The 21224-nt window shown below is 39.8% G+C and overlaps 1 protein-coding gene across 4 annotated transcripts in view; it reads left to right on the forward strand.

Moving 5' to 3' along the window:
- The first annotated feature begins 8969 nt into the window (after nucleotides 1-8969).
- The window catches only part of LOC137967375 (BRCA1-associated RING domain protein 1-like), a 46267-nt gene continuing 34012 nt past the window's right edge, over nucleotides 8970-21224 (forward strand). For 2 of the 4 annotated variants that reach the window (XM_068813914.1, XM_068813916.1), the window contains exons 1-4: nucleotides 9012-9151; nucleotides 12660-13876; nucleotides 18396-18563; nucleotides 19093-19164. In XM_068813914.1, coding sequence (XP_068670015.1) covers nucleotides 12685-13876; nucleotides 18396-18563; nucleotides 19093-19164 — 1432 coding nt within the window. In that variant the 5' untranslated portion in view covers nucleotides 9012-9151; nucleotides 12660-12684. Of the gene's footprint in view, nucleotides 9152-12659; nucleotides 13877-18395; nucleotides 18564-19092; nucleotides 19165-21224 lie in introns of all 4 variants that reach the window. The other 2 variants (XM_068813917.1, XM_068813915.1) reach the window with 2 other exon arrangements.

Raw genomic sequence — 21224 nt, forward strand, 5'->3', positions numbered from 1 at the left:
ACCTTTATCCAGGCGATTTGCCATAAACTTGAAAAGCGTCTGGCCGATTTTTTTCAAGATCCAAATGCAATCCGTTTCAATGTTGTCCTTTTGTGTTCATCCATGCTTTTCAGTCTTTCCTTTTGCTCTATTTCTTTTATGTTGTTCAACAGTTTTAAGTGGTTATCGCAATGTTTCGTTCTACTTTTTGGACAATTTGGGTGTCATCAAATTACATCATTCGTAGGCCCACGGTACATGATGTTCAAACTGCGAAAACACGGCGGAAAAACCTTCTAACCCAAGCCGAACATGTCATCAGTTGTCGGCCTTGAAGCGCAATACAGTAAAAACCCGTATAAAATAACAATAAGTGGATTAAGAACCTCCAGGCTGAAATTTGGTAAAAAGAACACCATATACATAACAACTAATTCAGCCTGATAAATGCAACTGGTTCTTATATATTAGGAAATACTGGGTAATTTTTATGTTGCTGTGTTATTAATGGTTAAAGCACCTTTTCTAAAGCTACTACCTCTCATTTATTTGTGCCATCAACTCCCTTGTAATTAATGATCAGTCCCTCGATTTGAGAGGATGGAGTCAATTAATAAAGCAGTGTCAGTTGTGCAATACAGTGTATAATTTTCTCACACTGAATTTAAGAACACGCAGGCGCGTAGCGTGGTCATTTTTTCAGGTACGCACAAGTACATATGATCTAGAAACCTAAGTAAACTGAGCGAAAAATACTGCGTTCTTTATTTCTTGTCGAAATAGTTGTGTGAATACAAGCAAAGAACAAAGCGTCTTGCCCTTATTTTGAGCAAAGTTGGCGCAGACAAAACATTGTTTTGGTTGTGCTAGCGTGACTGGAATTGTCAAGAATGTTCTCGGAACGTCGCTCCTTTGTCAAGAACGTTCTTGGAACGTCGCTCCTTTGCAACCTCGCCTTTTTGTTGCACGCTGGCCAAACAACACTGCATTGTTGGAGCAAAAAAAAGTACAATGCAAAACTAAGTTAGAACATGCTATAGCTTGTGTTTTAGTTTTTAGAATTTAATCAAAGTGGTGCTTTCATCACGAAATCTTGGTTGCGTTCAAGTAAAATGTTAAAAAATAGAAACAATTGCTAAAAAATTCAAAATTTTCTGGTCACTTCAAGTACGCACGTGCGTATATGCGTATAGGACGCTACGCGCCTGACACGTTAAGAACAGCTTGAGGCTAATTTTTCACAAAGTACCCAATATATAAGAACGGCATCAGCCTGAAACTGAAAAAGATAGATTCTTTTATGCGGGTTTTTACTGTATTCATCTGCCCTTCGTCAGAATCTTCAAAACTTGCTTGTTTTCCGGCCTATTCAGTGCTAGTGGGACGCCTCGAAATAACTTAACTTTGATAAATAATGTGAATTTTTCATCATTCACTGTATGTTCTTCCTCACCTTATAATCGACAGCTTCAGTCGCGCCCCGACGCACCACATCCTCCAGGTGCCTAGTTCCTTAAAAAGAGGGATTTTTGAACCAGGGCAGTTGAAAAAACAAGAAAAATGAATTAAACAAGTTTTAAGTTTCCTTTATTGTAATGTGGACTGCCTCAGCTTGATGATGCCATCACCATGCTCAAGTCTAAGTCCAAGTCTCAAGAATAACAAGGTTAGGTATCTATTTTACAGTTTTAATATATTTCCACAGAGCTGAATACTTGAATGTGTGGATTATAGCAGAGCGTACAAGGAGTGGGTAAGTTGTAGTTCTCGCGAATTGTGGATGATTCTGGTTTCTGGCTTCCGGATTCTAGCTATTAGTGCTGTCGTCTTTGCAGGCGCTCGGGCCGAAGTCACGCAACTTTTTAGGATTTAGTTTCATCTTGTGTTTTATACAATAATCATGGATTTCTCTGACAACTACATCTAGCATATTAATGGCGTTTCTTGGAATAATCTCGAATGCAGTAGTGTCATCGACATACTTCGTATGCATATGCCAGTTCCTGAGCAGCTTATTTATCATGACAGCAAAGAGCGTTAACCCCAGTTTTGTTCCTTGTGGGACGCCACTATTGACTTGTTTCCATGACGACAGATAAGAGCCGACGCACACAGCTCTTGTGTTCGGTTGGTAAGAAAGGAGCGTATCCAAATAAACAGAGTTTGATCGATATTAAAGGACCTGAGCTCATCTAGTACTATGGAATGGTCCATGATATCAAATCCTTTAGTAAAATCTGCAAAAAATATCCGGACAGAGCAGTTTCCTGAATCAATACCTTCGTGTTTAGCTTGCATTAAATAAATTAATGCGTGCACTGTTGAGTGCCCATGGCGTGCATATTGACGTTGGTCAATAGTATCAGACACCCTGTCCTAAAAGTCTTTTGTTTGTGAAACCTTCTAGTACTTTTGCCAAACAACTAGTAAGTGCAATCGGTCTCAAGTCTTTACCCTTTTACCCTTAGAAGACCTTGGAAAAGTGCTGCCGCCCGTGTGAAGGTCTGGATCAACGAAGAATGCTAATAGTTTGCGACAATTTTAAACAAAAAAGAAAACAAGTGAAACGTTTATCCATGGGAAACAAACATGTTCAGCGATCAGCCCAGTTGCGTTGTTATTTAAGTTCTCATGTCACGTATCGACCTCAAATCATCAAATCAAACAACGTGATTCCTAAAGTCGCAATCTTGTACTTATACAGCGAGTTGACAGTTTTGACTTACGATATTTATATTTAAACAACTTCGTGTAAATTGTCGATGTCGTTAATTATAAGATATTTTTTTATCAATGCATTTTTAGCCGCGGTAAAATAAAAGAGACATTTTTATCAAGCAAACCTAGTGTTTGGTGCATTCTTTTATGTTAGTGTTTAAGCAACTTTAGCTACTAACGAAATCAAAATTTATTGTGAACGTCAGTCGCCGCTCGACAGTGAAGTTGTCTTGTCGATCACAAAAGCTCTTGTATGTCGGTTGACCGCTTTGTGGGAATTCATCTTCTCTACATCCGCTCTTTTGACCTTCAGTGACACAACGACAATGGAGGCAGAGCTGAGAAGAGAGACTCTGGGAATGAGGTTGAACACTTTATAAGGCATCCTACAATAGGTAATTCATGTATCCCCTATTGTAGTGTATTTAAATTATAACATATTCCCGCGCGTACCACATATATACCCATGTATACCCTTATATACCCATGTATATCCCTATATACCCATGTATACCCTTATACACCCGGATACCCATGTATACCCTTATATACCCATGTATACCTCTACATACCCATGTATACCCCTATATAGCCATGCACACCCCTATGCTAAGTCATTTGCATAAGTTAATATGTAATATGTTTCTGTGTGGCCTTAAAGCTTGCAATAATCCTGTGTGGAAGATAGTCCTTTGTGACAGATGAGGCGTGCATATTTTGTCCTTGGTATCATTGAATGAAATAGTTCTGTGTGGTAACAATGCATACAATGGTCCTATATGACAAATAAACCTGTTACAAAATAGACCTGTGAAAATAGTCCTGGGTGGTGATAAGACCTGTGTGGCGATTAGGCCTGTGTGACAAGTGGCGTATGCAACATTTTCACCTTTCCTGGCCGAAAAAGAAAACAAAAAGCAAAAGAGTGAGAGGGAGGACTGTGTGAGAAATAGACCTGGGCCCGGTTCCTCGAAAGCCGATTAACTTAATCCAGGATTAGCGTAAACTTTTGTTTCACGTTTTCAACTTTTTGGTGAAAGTTTCTTTTGCTTATTTTTGTTTTTCAAGATTGACGTCTTCTCATGTAAAGTTCTGCCGAAAATCTGCGTTGAACAGCATTTGGGAGTAGAGAAAAAAACTGCTTGGTTAATTTTTAATCTTAGATTAGCGTTAATCGGCTTTTGAGGAACTGGGCCCTGCGTGGCAAGGCAGGCGAGGTTTGCAACATTTTCATCTTCTTTGGTATAGACAAATACAAAAGCAAAATAAAGCGTGATAGACCTTTGTGGCTGCAGTTTGTGGAATAAGCCTTGCGTTGCCAAAAAGTAAATGAATAAGTAAACAGACACAGGTTAGACAAGGAATTAGAAATAAATGGATCTGTGGGAATATACCGGTCTGGCAGTGTGTGGAAGTGTTGGTTCTTGGTAGTTGAAAATACAACTAACCCTTCTCTTTTAAGACGGAAATTGTGTGATTCTAAGGTTTTGTAGTAGAGCTGTTGGCCAAGATGAAATTGAATAATAGTAAGAATTGGAGATTAAAATGCATGCAACCTCCTCGAGTGCTATGTCCATTTTACACGGTGATTTCTCTCTTGGCCATAAGACTACTGCACAGGCTTAAAAAACTGGAAGAAGCACAGCAGGCCAGGGTCAAACATCATTACAGAACGTACGAGCGCTGTTGAAGTCTCCAAACTTCAGTAAGAGCCAGATTAGATAGTTTCCTGACGTTAAATCTGATCTCCAAGGAAAGGAACCACGCGAGAGCGGGTTTCTTTGGCTCTGTATTTCAAGCAATGTCCCAGAAAGCTGCCATCCCGGATGATGACTTCAAACAATACCTGGAAGTTCTCCTTGGAAACAAGGGTGATGCGAAAGTTATGGAGCTTATGTCTAAGGCTGAAAAGGCGATGCGGAATTCAAGGCCGAACCGGAGGGATAGTGGGCGTCGCTGTTATGGCTGTGGGTGGCTATGGCCATTTCCAAGCGACCTGTCTATTTAGGAGGCGTTACGAGTGCAGCCCCCCCTTCTCGTCGCCCAAATCCTTCCTTCAGAAGGGAACTCGTGGCGGTCAGATTGGCAGGGGTCTGCCCAAGACGAAGTAAATAATTGTTGATTTCAGTTGGAGGCTTGTCAATTTGGAATAAAAGAGACGTTGCATAGATGTCCGTGTTTTCTTTCATTGAAGTCTGTCATGGATTTTTGCATTTAAGCTTAGTCCAACATGTTGAGTCCTACAGGTTTCTTTTGAAGTGTTTTTGTATAGTAGAGTTCATGCCGCTTTTCACAAGTAAACCATTTTCTTGGGTTTAAACTTGGGTTTACTCTAATTTCCAATTGAGGGTGAGTGACTCCTATTGGTTTGCCGTTTTTCTCGGTGATCAGTAGAGCTTCTGATCCAGGGGTTGTGAAGTTGCTCCCTCCTGATTGGGAATCCCATTTCTTCTTTTTCTCTATTTTCTTCAACCACAGTTTCTTGGTTTTGTACAAAAAGGCTAATTGGCCTTCAATGTTTTTCTGTTCTTGTGTAGGGCCCTGCAAGAAAGAAACAAAGAGTCGTTCAGACCCAGGAGAATAATTATAATTTGTTCGCTTCGCAACTAGCAGCTTTGCATCCTAGAACCTGTGAAAACTGGGTTGATATAAATGGATTCCCATTCAGGAGGAAATGCGACTCACTAGCAGTTGACAAGATGTCCTATACTCCGAAGGGAAACCCGATCTCCAAAACATTCGCCTTAGAGATCCGGACCAGTTTGTTGCGGGTGGGCTCCACAGGAATCCTGAAGCTTGGGATAGGATATTGGTAGACCACCCCCAGAAGCATACAATCGGTGGCTGGGTTCGAAACAAGATTGAAATTTCAAACTTCACTCGACACTTCAAAGGCTCCTTTTAAGGGTCAACACTACTGCTCAGATTTCCCGCCGTCCAAGCAGTTTAGTAACAGAGTTTCGAAGCAAGCAACCGTGGACAATTTTCCTGTCGGTGTACGTTGGATCAGTGGCTTGATCTGATCGGCGTTATTTCAAGTTGAGAAACTAAATATTTTAAGCAAGAGCCGATACAACGTAGATTTGATTTTAGATTTCCTCTCCTCTCCCCACAACATCTCCAAGGACATGCAATTAATCCCTATCGAAAAAATGTTTTCTAACAGAGACTCGATCCGTAAGGCCAGGGAAGCTTTTTTAATTTTAAAAGGCAGGACAATTGATCCCAACGGTCTTAATATCCGCGAAGAAACGTATTAGATTTCAGTTTATTATTTTAGTGATTTCCGTTATTTTTCCGTGACTCTTAGTATTTGAATTCAAAATCTTTGTAACTGCCATGTTTTATCACATTTTTTCCAGTATTACGTCAACATCCATTTACTATATATATATATGTACATAGAAGCAATTCAATGTAAACTCTCATTGTACCTGAAGAAGGCTGGTTTGGCCAGCCGAAATATAGTACATCACTAAAATCAAATCTACGTTGTATCGGCTCTTGCTTAAAATATTTAGTTTAGTAACCACGCCTCTTGTAAAGCGTTTTCGGATTTTGCTTCTAAGGAGATTTTGAAACGCTTAACGACCGGTGCGCTCAGAGTATGGGGAAGAGTCGGTGATGACTCTCCGCCTCGTATCTAGTTCTCCCATTGACCGTATAGCCAACCAAACCTAGGCTCTGTTTAGATTCAGTGCAGCTATAGCAGCTATCTATTGTGTTCTGTCGCTCCTAGTTGATCTTGGATACACTATCGGCAGATTCATGGGAAGGTCGAGGAAGCAAAAAATCACCGGAGTTGACGAGTGTAACTAAGAAATTGCCCCATTTCTCGCCCCACCCTATCTCTCAATCAGCGGGAGTTAACTTGTTCTCTCAAAATCTGCTCGAGTTTGAGAACATGTCGAAACCTTACGTTTTCCCTCCTTTTGGACTTGTTGGCCTCGTTTTGAAGTTCCTCTACCCTTTCCCCATTGCGTCTACCATAGTTGTTCCCCAGTTAAGCCACTATTCCTATTGGTGGCCTGAACTGATGATTCAGTCTCAAGGCAGATTTCTCCTGGGTGGATGTGATGCCGCGGGTGTTATTCTTGCTCCCACTACCCGTGGATACATGCCAGTAACCTGCCCTTGTACTGTGTGGGCCTTTAGGGTTTCACGGTTTTAATTCTATTCGAGGTATTAGGATTTTTCATTTAAGCCGTTTTTTGCCATCCTTCTTTTCAGACATTGCCGAGAATTCCTAAACTTTTTACTCCCTCGGTGGCATGCCCTTCGTGTTCGTATGCAAATGACGAGATGTTCAAGTCTTGTCAGCAATGTGGCTATAAGCGGAAAAGAGCTCAAAATAATGAAGTGGAGCAACAGTTAAAGAAAGTTGTTGTTCAGGAAAGTACTATCTTTGAATGTGTACAGCAGCTTGCTAGACAGCACCAGTCCTCCCGCTATGTCAGACAAAAAAGCGCTCTCGAGTAAGAGCTGTCCAATTTCTTATTCAGTGTGTCCTCGCCGAAATCTATCGCCACAGCTCTGCCGACAGACGTGGTTTCTTTCCTGGTTTGGAAAGATCGTAGCGGACGAACACGAGTCCATCAACCGGATTGCTAGGGGCAGGCGCCCTGTCAGTGCCCTGTACGTCTTGCTCAAGGAACAATAGATTCTCTAATACGCAAATTGAGATCAATTTTCGCAGAAAATGGGAGAGGTGCTGAGTGGCAGCCTCTCATGGGGATTGGTAACCCGGCTGCAGATAGTTCAGTCAAACAGTATCTAGCAAATGTTAGAGAGGAACAGTTGAAGGCAAGGGTGGTTCCGCGCCAGGCAGAGCCTTTTTTCGTTGGTGACTTCGCTATGATATCAGAATTCATTCATGCGCAGATTTGAGAGTGTCCAAGTAGCGAGCCATCTAAGATTTATATCCTCCCGAGGGATCAAGCCGTCTTCATCAAGTCCCTGTTTTTTGCAGTAGACCGGGCTGCCGGTTTGTTAGGCTTAAAAGCGGTTGATATCCTGCGTTTTCCAGACAATTCAGGATTTTTGATTTAACCATATCTGGACTAAATCCTTAAGATCGGGCGATGCTAATGTTTTAGCCTTTAGAAGGGGTGAGAATTCAGTTATATGCCCTGTTATAAAGGTCTGGAAATGTATTTCCATATTTGTAGACTCCTCAGAATAGAATTACAGCCAGGGTATCTCTTTCCTTCTGTAACGAAAGAGGTAGAAATTACTTTTAAGGCCCTAGAGCCACGGGCAGCCCCGGCTAGATTGAATGAGAATCCAAAATTATGCAGAACCTGTTCATGGTAAATTAACCAGTGATCGTTATACTCTTCATGGTTTTCGAGGCAGAGCGGCGATTTCATTAGCTCTTGCTGGGGTCTCCTTGCATGAGATTATGGATCATGTTGGCTGGAAACGACAGTACAGCTCTACATTATATTAAGCTAAAACAGGTTGTAAGTCCAGCAGAAGCTGCAGCCAAGCTGGCGGATTTGGATTGTGACACTGGTAAAACCTACATGAGTGTTAATAATATGGAGGGGTTTTTTCCAGTATTCTAGTAATTCAACCAAGTTCTCTCTGTCTTTGGTATCTGATTTATTTAATGGATTGGGCAGGAACTAGGTTCCCTATGGCAGTATAATTTGTTTCCGGTGTTTTGGATAAGGATTGGAAGAGAGGCCAATAGATGGAGTTACCGGTAGATCTTAATAACTTTTCCTTGACAAGGAATAAATGTGGCATGCTTGGTAGTTAAGTTGTTGTCTATTTGCTCTAATACAGCAAATCTCTTTCAGAGCCAAAGACAATATTTCTTTTTGCACTGCGTGTATCACAGTATGCTTGGTCTGACTGTCGCAAAAGTCAGCGCTGGGCTTGGGAAAAGCCAGAGCGATTTCCCATACCTTGCTTACATTTCATGAATAACAATACCCAGGGCAGAATATTATACTATATACCCATGTCATTATGGTAATGATAATGTAATGAATTTATATAGCGCATTTTCTATTAACATGTTTAATGCGCTTGACAAGCAAGGGATCTATGGGTGAGATCAGCATATGCAGGCGCTCGTGTGTACCCATGCATACCCCTTAAAACCCCTTTATACCCATGTAAACGGGTGTGTATGAGTATTTGTCGAAATTAAATACCTTATATTTAATCCATTACAATAAGGAATACATGAAGTACTTACCTAAGGCATTCGCCAGCGGCCTTTGCGGAGTGCGGGCTCTTACAGGTTTGGCGGGTCGTTTGAAGTCGTTTGGTGTGATGTTTGGCGTCGTTTGGCGTCGTTTGGCGTGGTGTTTGGCGTGGTGTTTGGCGTCTGGTCGTTTGGCGGTATTATTCAATTTCTTTGAAAGCTCTTCTAGTTCACTTTCTAATGTTTTACTCTTTAAATGCTTATCCAAGGCAAGGAAATGCTCACAAAAACGTAAAGGTAAGCGTTTAATAACTAAAAACAGATAATATTTGATGCGTTATTGTCCTCAAAAGTGACGAAATAGAATTCGAACTTTTCACGCCGTTGTTGTATTCGTTATTCAGCGAACTTACTTGAGCCGTAATTAGTGTTGATAAGCACTACAATAACTAAAAGCTAGCCAGTTTGGCATAACTACAGAATACAGGGCCACTTACGGTTACATTTTAGATAGAACGGCTCAACGGCTCGCCAGTCAAGACTGTCGAGAAGATGTGTGTATGCGGTTCGATGACTAGTCACTTACGGCCTAACTAGCAGTCTTAGCTCTCATTTTACGGTTCAGTTAACTACACTTTTTACGACATCGTTTGAGGAATATAGCACTCGTTTAGTGATTAAGCCTAAGCGCTTGTTTCAGTGATTACATGTAGGTCGAAGCACTCTTAAAATTTTAGCTTTCAATGAACGGTTTGGTTACTACACTTGTTACGACATCGTTTGAAGAATATAGCACTCGTTTACTGATTAAGCCTAAGCGCTTGTTTCAGTGATTAGATCGAAGCAATCTTTTAAAATTTTAGCTTTCAATTTACGGTTTGGTTAGCTACACTTTTTATGAGATTGTCTGAAGAATATAGCACTCGTTTACTGATTAAGCCTAAGCGCTTGTTTCAGTGATTAGGTCGAAGCACTCTTAGCTTTCATTTTACAGTTTTGTTAAGTACACTTTTTAGAGCCGTCGAGCCATTCAACTGCCGAGCCGCCGAGCTGCCGAGCCACTCTCGAGCTGCCGAGTTTCCCGACTAGACGAGAAACTCGTCAAAGTGCATCACGAATTCACACTTAGATGGGTTTCCAGGTCGAGTCTTAGGAGAAAATGCACCGATTAGACTGGAACTAAAACGAAAGCAGAGCATTTTGGGAAAACAAAATGGCGCCGAAGAAGAAGGTGAAGCGTTCTAAAACGCAGAAAAACGAATCCTGGACTGACAAACAGACAAACATCTTTGCCGCTGTGTTGTCATACTTTGGAAATACTCGAAACAGCCAAGCGCGTTCTGTTTTCTGCTGGCTAGGTAACCACGCACATCTCGCACCAGTACCTCGGCATCTTAACCCGTCCTAAAACTCGTCCTAATGTGAATTCATGTCAGTAAGTCAGATAACTTTTTCATCGCGAATTCACACTAGGACGGGAAACTCGTCAGACAGGTTACCTGCGTCTGACTAGTTTCGTGTCCTCTAATGTGAATACTGCTATTCTTATCGTTCGACTGAACTGATTGTTCATGTTGACCGAACAAAATTATTGCGGTTTGTCTAGACAAACCAAAATGTTTCAATTCGCGCTTGAAAAAACGCACAAAAAAGTTTTCCGTTCACGGCAGCTTTAAATTTGTAGTAATGATGATATGAAGTTGCCGAAACGTCATACAACGTTGAAATCGTTAATTTTCCTTTTGAAATGGTTTTCCAAATCTTTCTTCGCCGGAAATTATAAAAAAATGTACGTAACTGCGCACTCGGTGTCGTTGATAAGAAATCTTCCGTTAACTTTGCGCTCAAATTGTCGCCCAATATGCTGGAAATCGCATTTCAGAGCTCCCATATTTCAAAATTTTCTGGGGGAGCATGCTCCCAGATCCCCCTAGACGAAGGGGCCTAGCGGCCCGTTGGATGATGCAGTCGGCTACTAGACTTAAAACCAGCTGCCTACTTCAAATTTTATTGAAAACCCTGTGTATATATGCCGGGGTCATTCCCAATGCAAAATTTTCCTCATTTTCACCCTACACTGGCTGGACAGCTGATCTCAGATCAAGCAGGACCCAGTGGAATTCAGGATTTGCATGTATTTATTTACCCATCTGTGATACAGGATGAAAAAGGCAAACCTTTGCAGCAGTTGCATGTCTATAATTTGTAAAAGTAGAATGGCAGTAGCAAAGCAAAAGGCCCGATTTCGGTTCATGTTTATCAACGCACATTACGTGCCAGAAATGAAATCTGATCTTGACTGTATTTGCTTTGACCTGTTTATGTATTTCGGTAGTGCGACCCAAAAATTGTGTCACATTTTTCGGCACTTTTCCACTTTCAACTTTTCGAAAATGTTTTGGCTGCCTAAATTTTGGTTTGGGCTATAGTGCAAGCTGGGCCCTATTCCAAGATATTGCTAGATATTCCTAGGAATATTTAAGGGTTTTTTTTCGACAAATTTAAACCTACTGGTAATTTGCATGATCATTTCTAGAAACTAAAATGAGTGATCACCAGTTAAAATGATTACTAAATGAACAAACAGTACAACCATGTCATCCTATGTTATAAACCGATGTCTAAATTGGACACGTCATATTCGGTAAACTAGTTAATTGATGGAAGGAAGAATATTGCATGGTCAAAATAAGGTAATAAGGGGTGTTATGATTTTGAGCAATTTTGTTAATTGAGTCATTTATCCACCACCATTCATAAAAGTAACACTAAAATAATAACCATTTTGTAATTCAAGTATTTTTGGCAAATTGGACATTCCTGTTTCAAGAACATAGTGTAAGAACTCAGAGGGTTTTTCTTAAAATAAGAACATTTTTCTTGAAATGAGGAAGTGGTCTTGAATTAAGAATGGATTTCTGAAAAAAATGAGGAATTTATTTTCTCAAACTCATTAATAATTCATCAAGTGATAAACCAATGCTGTTTACATTTACGTTAACAGTGCAATTCAAAAGCGTTCCTGAATTAAACATTCTGTGCGCACTGTTTACAATTTCTTAAGTTTCAGAAACTGTACTACCACTACCACGTCTAGCTTCTGTTACATTGCTGTATGTACAAGGTCCAAGTAGATTTGACACTTTAGCACTTTGCTCCAAACTAGTTTTCTTGTTGGTTAACAAGGCATTTGACCTATGTCCTGTTCTTTCATGAATGAGTTTTTCTTCAACGCCTGAATTAAATAGCTTAGTGGCACAGGCAACCTCAAAGAATGAGCCGTTTTCTGATTTAAAATCCAACCTCCTTGCACATATTAAAAAAAAAAAAACCAAAAATGGCAGATAATGTTGATGTGTTCATCACAATTTTGCTACAGAACCTTATTTTACCCCATAAACACCCATGTTTGGACAATGAAAAGCGTGATGACAATATTATTTTTGTTCCATCCCTTACCTTTGCAGTCTAGAAAGTAAACATTTGGCAAATTTGTGGAAAAATCACTTGTCCATCACCCGTGCACTACCAAGCACCCATCTCCTACATGTAACTTAATTTAGCCAAAATTACTGAATATGGAGATGATTGCTTTAGCTTACAATATGGTACCTTTTGCACACAAGCCTTGCTATCCGTGGGCCAGATAAGATGTACATGTAACTCTTACTTAAAAGGCAAAAAAAAGATTGTTGTGAACAAAAATGACAGTATACCGGTAATTATTTATAGGGATGATCATTTTGCCATTAAATATGGTAATCGCTGTTAATTTACCCAGTGTTTATATTGTAAACCATTTCAGTTGTCTGTCAAGTGGAATTGAAATCATGTCACAAGACCTACTGGACATCACTCTGTTAGGGAGTGAATGGAATTCATTGGCTGGAGGGGTCTCTACATTAAACAGAGAGCTTGCGATTTATCTGTCACAAGAGCCCAATGTCAGGGTTTCTCTCCTGGTCCCAGAGGGTGCTTGTACAATGCAAGACAAGAAGGTGGCCCAAAATTTTGGGATAAATGTTCTTGATGCAAGCCCATGCCCAGGCTACAGTGAACCTCTTGAGTGGTTGGGCTTCCCACCTCAAGATCACAGAATAGATGTTGTTGTTGGCCATAGTGTGAAACTTGGCCGGCAAGTTCAAGTCATAAAACGTTCTCCTGAATTTCAAAGGTGTAAATGGGTGCAAATGGTGCATACTGCTCCAGAAGACCTCGGCAAATATAAGGGTTATGATAATCCTACTTCCAGGGGTGAGCAGAAGCACTGGGATGAGGTTGGTCTTTGCAAATCTGCTGACCTTGTTGTTCCAGTGGGACCAAGACTTAAGAAGGCTTATTGTTCGTATTTGCAGGGGTGCAAGATGGTTAAGGATATTTTTGAAATAGTTCCGGGTCTATTTAAAAGGGAGTTTGGAGATTTAGTACAAAAGGCCAAAGGCGAGAGTGGTGATCATTTCAATGTGTTGTTGTGTGGACGTGGAGATGATGAGGACTTTGATTTAAAGGGATATGAAATTGCTGTTAAGGCATTTGCTGATGAACGCCTGAAAGGAAAATGTTATTATCTTCTGTTTGTGGGTGCCCCTGAGGGGAAGCAGGATGAGGTCAGGAAAAGACTTCTCAACTGTGGAATTACTGATCAGCAGCTGACTGTTAGAAAATTTGTACAGAGTCGTGAAGGGATGAAGGATCTCTTTTGTGAAGTTGACCTTGTTATCATGCCTTCGAAATCAGAGGGATTTGGTCTTGTTGCCCTTGAAGCCCTATCAGCTGGTTTGCCAGTTCTTGTTGGGAAAAATACAGGGTTTGCAGGTGCAGTACGCAGTATTCCCTTGGGAGCATACAGCATAGTTGATTCAGAAGATCCAGGTAAATGGGCTGAAGCAATTGAGGGTGTCTGTGTTAGACACGGAGTGTGCCTTGAAGAAAGCAAATTACTGAGAGAAGCTTATGGCCAGGTGTACTGTTGGAAAAAACAATGTGAAGCACTTGTTGACAAGTTATGGAGAATGGTTTATGGTATGATAATTAACATTCATTTTTGTTCGTCCTGACATTAATGTTTCTGTTCCCAGAGGACCTTTTGGCTTTTTTTTTTCAGTCCGGCTATCTGGAAGTTAGGGGCAGATTCATGGTCATCCCTGATTTAGACCTTCAACCACAAGGAATTCTGTCCCATCATGTGGGTGTGGTCGCCAAAAGTAATGATGATCTTGTTGTCGAAAAGTTAAGAGTCTTTCTCCAGTGTTATTATTATAGGGGCTGTCCTCCATAAAAAGCCATTGATAAAACCGTACATCTAATTTAGGGGTTCCCTTGGGGATTACCAGTGAAGGCATAGCTTTTGAACAGAACAGGCTCAGTTCCCTTCACTTCCTTAAATTTTTTACCATTGTTTCCCTTTGCTGAGGCCATTAGAGTATAGAATTATGACAGGGAGACTTTGTCCTGAAAAGTGACTACTTTAACAAATTAAAGTATTTGCCCATGAAGGTCTGCAATACGACTATGGGGTACAAGAGGGACATACATGAACATACTTGTATATGATACAGTATCGCGATCTTATAGTTTTGCCTATGCGCGAGCCGTCAATATTTCATGGTGTTGCTGTCTCACTTTTGCTGCCTGTGATTGGTTCTAATGTTGAAATTGACATCGTTGCACTGAATTGGGTTGATGACGTACGCAAACAAATACGTTTCGCAGGTAGAAAGAATTGAAACTTCGATCAGGCACGGGTTGATTAGTTTACAGTTTTATATATCCTTTTAAATGATGGATCGCGATACAAAACAAATTGTGATTTTGAGACGGCAATACCACATTATATTGACGACGTTGGGAGAAAATATATTCTGTATTGGGCTCCGTAGCATCGCGACTCCACCCAATACGGAATATATTTTCTCCCAACTAGCCGTCAATATAATGTGGTATTGCCGTCTCAAAATCGCAATTTGTTTATATGAATCACAATACACAAGCTAAATACATCAGCTGCATATAACATTATGATATATGATAATGTTATGCAAAAATGTTCAGAATAATAGGCCTTCGATAATTTTATTTTATTAACTTTGCCAGTCAAGCTGGCAGAGTGCCACAACAGCTTGCGCCAATTACTGTGGCCCCTTTTTTTACCCTCCCAACCATGATACACAACAGAAGACAGACCACAACACCGGGAACTACGTGCCCTACTCTTAGCGACAAGTGTGTGGGTTCTTTTACGTCCCACAGGATTACTAACATTGAAGGGTTGTGAGACGGGACCTCCGGCTTATCGTCCTTATCCGAGAAGACTTGAAAGCCTAACCATTTGCAGATGTAGTTACAAAGGCAGCACTTTCTCCTCAGTTATTTAAAGACCCTGAGTGTTGGTCCGGCCGGAATTGAACTCACGACCTCCCGCGTGACAGCCCGGTGCTCAACCAACTGAGCCACCGGTGCGCGGTGCAAATTATAATTATATTACTATTCAGCTTAAAAGAGAGGTTTAGAGGACAAAGGAAAGTGGATGATATGCAAATTTTTTTCACATTCATTCCAACATGTTTCTATTGTTTTTGTCCTCACTGCTTCAATATCAAGCTGAATATTTCATATTTTGAAAATGGCCTATTATACTTACAATGTAGATTCTGATTCCTGTTTTTTGCATATTCTTGTGTATTGTGATTCCTGTATCATATACGTACATCGTCGTGTATGTTGTAGTAATGTTCAATTTTGACTTTGGAACACTTGTTTTTGATCTGGTACAAAATTAATATTTGAACTTGTGCAATTTTAATTGTACCGGTGCAAAAACAGTGAAAATAGTTTAATGTTTGTTGAACACAAAGAGCACAATTCATTGATAACAACTGTTTGCCATTCATTAACTTAGTTCAAGAGGTTACTGAAATAATGTTTGCTGAGCATTCAGAGGAGGACAGAAAATTAATAGCAAGACCTGTTGGAAATACTTAACAATCTGGTTTGACCAAGAATAGTTAACATGAGTGGTATTAAGCACTAATTTACACAATTTAAGCCTAAACTCCTGTTCTAGAATGGTTAGCTTTCATGTAAGGTTTGGGTAACTGCCCAAATTTTAGGAATTAGGGTTAAGCTTTCAATTTAGTGATTAGGGCTGTGCACTGTCTCATTAACAGTTAGGATTCCAGGAGGTGGATAACAAATGCAGGTGACATACTGCAGACTGTCTACGAATAGCGTTGATAAACAGTATTTAAGTATAAGCACCCATTTGATTAGCACTGATAAACAGCATTTAAGTCTATGCACCCAGTCTGCAAGTGTCAGACACTGCATTCTAGGTAAAGAATTGGCATGTACAGTATTGTAGTAATTTGAGTAACTTATTTGCAGTGTTTAGTCTAAAACAGCCTGCACATTGCCTTGGTCATTGGGTTGAGAATATTGGTTCATGGTTATTGGAAGAATGTAGGGTAAAGGGGTTAGGTTGTAAAGAAGCTGTGTTGCTGTGTTGGTGGGAAAGTGAAATAAAGAAATTAGGGGTTATCAAGTGAGTTGATAATTATGGTAAACTGATCATTCAAAAGAAATTTTGAAGCTGACGTTTTGGGGCTGAACAATTTGCGTTCCATGTGAATTTTGCATTTAGGTCTAAGCACCCATTTCAAATAGTGCTCATAAACAGTTTTTAAGTGTAAGCAGCCATTTTAAAATGATTAGCTTTCAATAAATGTGTGACTTGCATGTTGGCTTGCATGGCTCACTGGCTCGCACATTGTCATCACTCTGACATTTTGAGAGTTAGCCCTTCCACTGAGCTAAACCCTTTTTTGTCTTTCACATAGTAGGACTACTTTTTGAAACCAAAAAAAACCCAGTGATATTCTTTATTTTTATAAGGCATTTTGCCAATATAACTTGTTTAATACAAAATTTATCTCTCAGCTTTTCAAGTAACAAGAGCAGTATACAACTACTGGAAAGTAACCATGTTGTACTGTTATGATATTAATAAACTTCAATTTATCTTGAAATGAAATTACTCATTTTGCGAAATGGCCTGTTTACAAGCTGATGTAAAGGAAATTCTTTTGGAATAATAGAAAGTAACATTAGTAGCACTGCACAGATCTAAACTAATAAATGATCGGATTTTTCTAAACTTGGTTACTACTCGAGCAGAATGGTATTTCAATATCAGTTATTTTTCGTAAAAGCAAGTACTTTTGCCATTCAGTTAATCTCTATCAAAGAGGAATATTGGAGCTGCCACTGATTGGTGGGCATTTTCTATGCATGGAATAAGCACATTTTGACAAGTGTGTTAACAACTTTGTGGCTGATTTCTGCATAATTAATCTTGAAACCGTGTTTTTCCTACTGAAGTAGAACAGAAGAAAGGAATATCGCATTCTTTTTGAGATCCCCCAAAAAAACCAAGCTCCTGTTTTTTAACTACACCCCCAAAAAAGGAAAATCCTTATTTTGGAAAGTTGATAAAAATAAACCAGTACAATTAAAATTGTACCAGTTCAAATATTTTGTACCTGAGCAGTCAAAATTGAATTACAACATGTATGTAATAATATGTATGCCCCTTGAACTTAAAAGTATACATTTGAATGTAAGGCTATTTGTATCGTTGTGTATAAGTTAGAATGCTAGAAATGCAATGTACAAGATTGAAAATTTAATGTAAATATTTGTGGGTACAGTAATTATTAGGTTGCCTTTTTGTGACAATTGTATACATGATATACCAGTAATATTTAGAATCTTGGGTGAATAGTGGCAGAGTATTTACTGATCTGCGAAGTGGCGAGGTAAATGTTCTGCCACTATTCACAGAGATTGAAAAGAAGAATAACACAAAGTGATCTCAACAACACTCAATCTCAACCTTTTGCAGAAGGAAACCATTCAAAGTTGCTGTCGACACCTCAATTCATGCATGGAAAACGTGCAAGCATTACGAAGCATGCATGAAAAGCATGGCAAATCTAAAAGTAATATATCCTGCGTTAAAATCCTTGTTGCAAACTAGCAAACCGATCATTGAACACTGTCCAAATCAGCAATCTAAATCTAAAGTCTGCTTGTTCAAACATTTTTCACTGTGAATGGTGGCTCTACTGTAATTGAGGTGAGCAGTTCTTTGTTGTAATATGATCTGTCAGTTTCCTTGCAGCCATGTAGAAGATCCTTTAGGACCTTGACAACAATCTTTAAGGATCAGGTAGCATATTGGCCACCTGAAAATTGAGGTCAATTGCTTTAGCGTGTAATCAAACTTACAGTAAGCAGGACCCTTTGGGCTTACATGTCGGCTTAGAAGCACTCACTTTCTAGATTTCTTTTCAAGTTTCTGTTGCTCATCCTCGTGCGTGCCTGTATGCATAGCTGGCACATCCAATCTCCAAACGCTCACAAGAGTAAAAACTTTAACTTCAGGTGAGGCCTATAACTACTGTAAAAAAATATTATTATGGCTTGAGATTATTCAGGGTGGCCCTTTAATATTGGTTTCCTTCTCCTTTTTCTTGTCCTGCAGAGGACCGCAGAGGCACTTGCACAAGCAGAGCACAGAACAGAAAGCTGCCACAAGCGCAAATGCAGCTTTTGTCACAGGAATCTACAAGTGGTCAGAGAGTAATGACTGATAAAAAGAAGAAAAAGAAGAGAGCAAAGGAGAATAGCAGTGACACACCTGCTAAGCAAGGTAGCATGAACATGTCCACTGTAAACAGTTTGCAGGGAAGTGCAAAAGAAAATTGTTATTATTATTAGCAATTCAGGGGCCAAAGTAAACTGTTTTGCTTTTTTTTAATGCCTATTGCACCATGTGAATCCTACAATTCTGAACCATGTTCAACTGGGCCACTTGAAAACATGGTTAACTGTTCAAGTTTTGCATTTAGCTTAATCTCAGCCCAGCATCTTCCTACCTTCCACAGTTTTTTTAGTTTACAGGTGATTGTCATAGATTTACCGGTATTTTTAGTGTACTTGACATGTGTGTTTTAGATTTTCCTTGTAGCCATGTAGAAGATCCTTTAGGACCTTGGCAACAATCTTTAACCCTTTCACCACTAAGAAACCAGTATAAAGGTTTCCCATACACGAGAAAACCAGCTGATTTATTGGAAAATCAGGTGTGTTTCATTACGTTCATTTTTCAGTGGGAAGGAGTCATTTTGGTATAAGGCAACCCCATAATAAATTTGAAGCTAATAAAATGTACTTTTCAGATTTCTTGGTGGATTTCCATATTGACCAATCTAGAATCAAAGTGAGGCTGCGGAAGTATGACAAGAACTACGGTAAATAAGCTCAAATTATCAATTACAACTATACATAATTACAGTTCAAAATCATGTTTAATTGAATTTTCATCAATATGGTGTGAAAAAATTAATGAGATGACTTGGTCAAAGGTTCTATGAAGCATATAACATTTATTGCCCTAACAAGCAGTCAATACCAAAATATACCGGTCCAAAGTTTTCATCAACTTCAATGATGCAACATCAAAAACCTTGTTGAAAACATAACCTCATACAATAAAAAACAGAATATTCTTACATCAGAGCAAAGCTTCAGGAGGACTGGGTGGGGGGGGGAAGGACAGGATACAAATCACTTTGGGGGAGGGGTGGGTGCTTTAGCCATTGGTCTTTCCAGTACTCAGCTTGGTTGTGCCAGGCCTTAAAACAATTTTTCTCTCTACTGATGCACAAATAAACTTCACAATGATCACACTTGAAAGTAGTCTTTGTCATTTTGCACGGTACTTGATTCTTTGGGGTGTCGGGGTGACTGAGAGTGCAATGTCGTCTCTTCTCCATGCACACCGGTTCAGCTGCCTTTTTCACTTCGAACCATCGATTCGTCCACCTCGCTATTTTGTTCAAAAATTCATCGGAAAGAAAAAGTTTTAAAATGTCAATCGCCTTCCCACTGCCGGGTAATTGATCAACAGTTGGGCCACAATGCGTACGCTCAAATGCAACACGTGAATAATCCTCATAGTAAGATTGAAAGGCCGCACCACTTGGGTCATTTTCCCACTCAATGTCATCGGGCATTTCAAAAACAAAGCCTCCAAAATCTTCATCACTGCTTTCCCCAAAAATTTCATCCAATTCGTTCTCAGAACCACTTTCATCGCAAGAAGAGTCGGCCATTTCTTCACGCAATTTAAAGATGGCGTTGACGTGCGCGCTGAACTTCTTCGATAAATCTTGGCAAAATAGGCCACTTGCACTAAGAGGTCATGCGACATCGTTTTTAAGAAGATGAAAGTTACATGATTTTGCCTTCGAAACACTATTAGTGGGTCATCTCTTAAACAAAATAATAGTGATTTGGTTTTTCAAACCTGCACCATGTGCTTAAAATGAGAAAGTCCGTAGCTGGTCACATAACCAAAACTTGATTTTTTTAAAATTATGAATTACCGCTTTCTGACACAAATTTTGCCCTTGAACTTCAAGGAAAATGTTGAAAAGATGATGTGGTAACGTTTATGGCACACCTGAACTCAACTATTAAACATTTAACAAGATATAAGCAAAAGTAGTTTTGGCCGCCATGTTGGAGGGCAAGAGTATGCCCTACAACATGGCAGCCAAGACAAATCATGCTACTTTGTTGAAAAATCAAAGTACCATAAAATATCTCACTTAAATGCGTTTCCTCTCAAATTTCGCCTGTAAGATAATTTTTATGTGTTCTGTCAATTTTTGGCAACAGCAAGATTACAACTCACTGTTTAAGGGAAGCATTGGTCACGTGACCTCTTAGTGCAAGTGGCCTATCTTGTATGAAACAACATGGCGGAAAACATGTGCTTTCAGGGGTTTGTTATTGTAGATTTCATTAATAGCAATTACCCCCCTCTGGATATCATTGGTTTGGTGGTTTCCAGATCTCAAGTGAAAACGGTTGAAATCCCGGAAAAGCGGGATAGTAGGCATGGGGACATGACCGAGTTCCCGGAAAACCGGGATAGTGTGGTGAAAGGGTTAAGGATCAGGTAGCATGTTGGCCACATGAAAAATTGATTCACTAATAATTGACCTCAATGCTTTAGTGCTCTCGATAATCAAACTTAAGCAGGACCCTTTATGCATACATGTAGGCTGGCTTTGGGGACTGCTACAGTAGCTTAGAAGCACTCACTTTCTGGATTTCTCTTCAAGCTTCTGTTGCTCATCCTTGTGTGTGCATGTATGAATAGCTGGCACATCCAAACTCCAAACACTCATACATGTAAGAGTAAAAAAACTAAAACTAAAATATTATGGCTTGAGATTATTCCAGGTGACCCTTTAATTAATATTGGTTTCCTTCTTCTTTTTCTTGTCCCCACGTGTGTTGA

The sequence above is a fragment of the Montipora foliosa genome, chromosome 8, assembly GCF_036669935.1.
Source record: "Montipora foliosa isolate CH-2021 chromosome 8, ASM3666993v2, whole genome shotgun sequence".
In the NCBI taxonomy this organism is placed as follows: Eukaryota; Metazoa; Cnidaria; class Anthozoa; order Scleractinia; family Acroporidae; genus Montipora; species Montipora foliosa.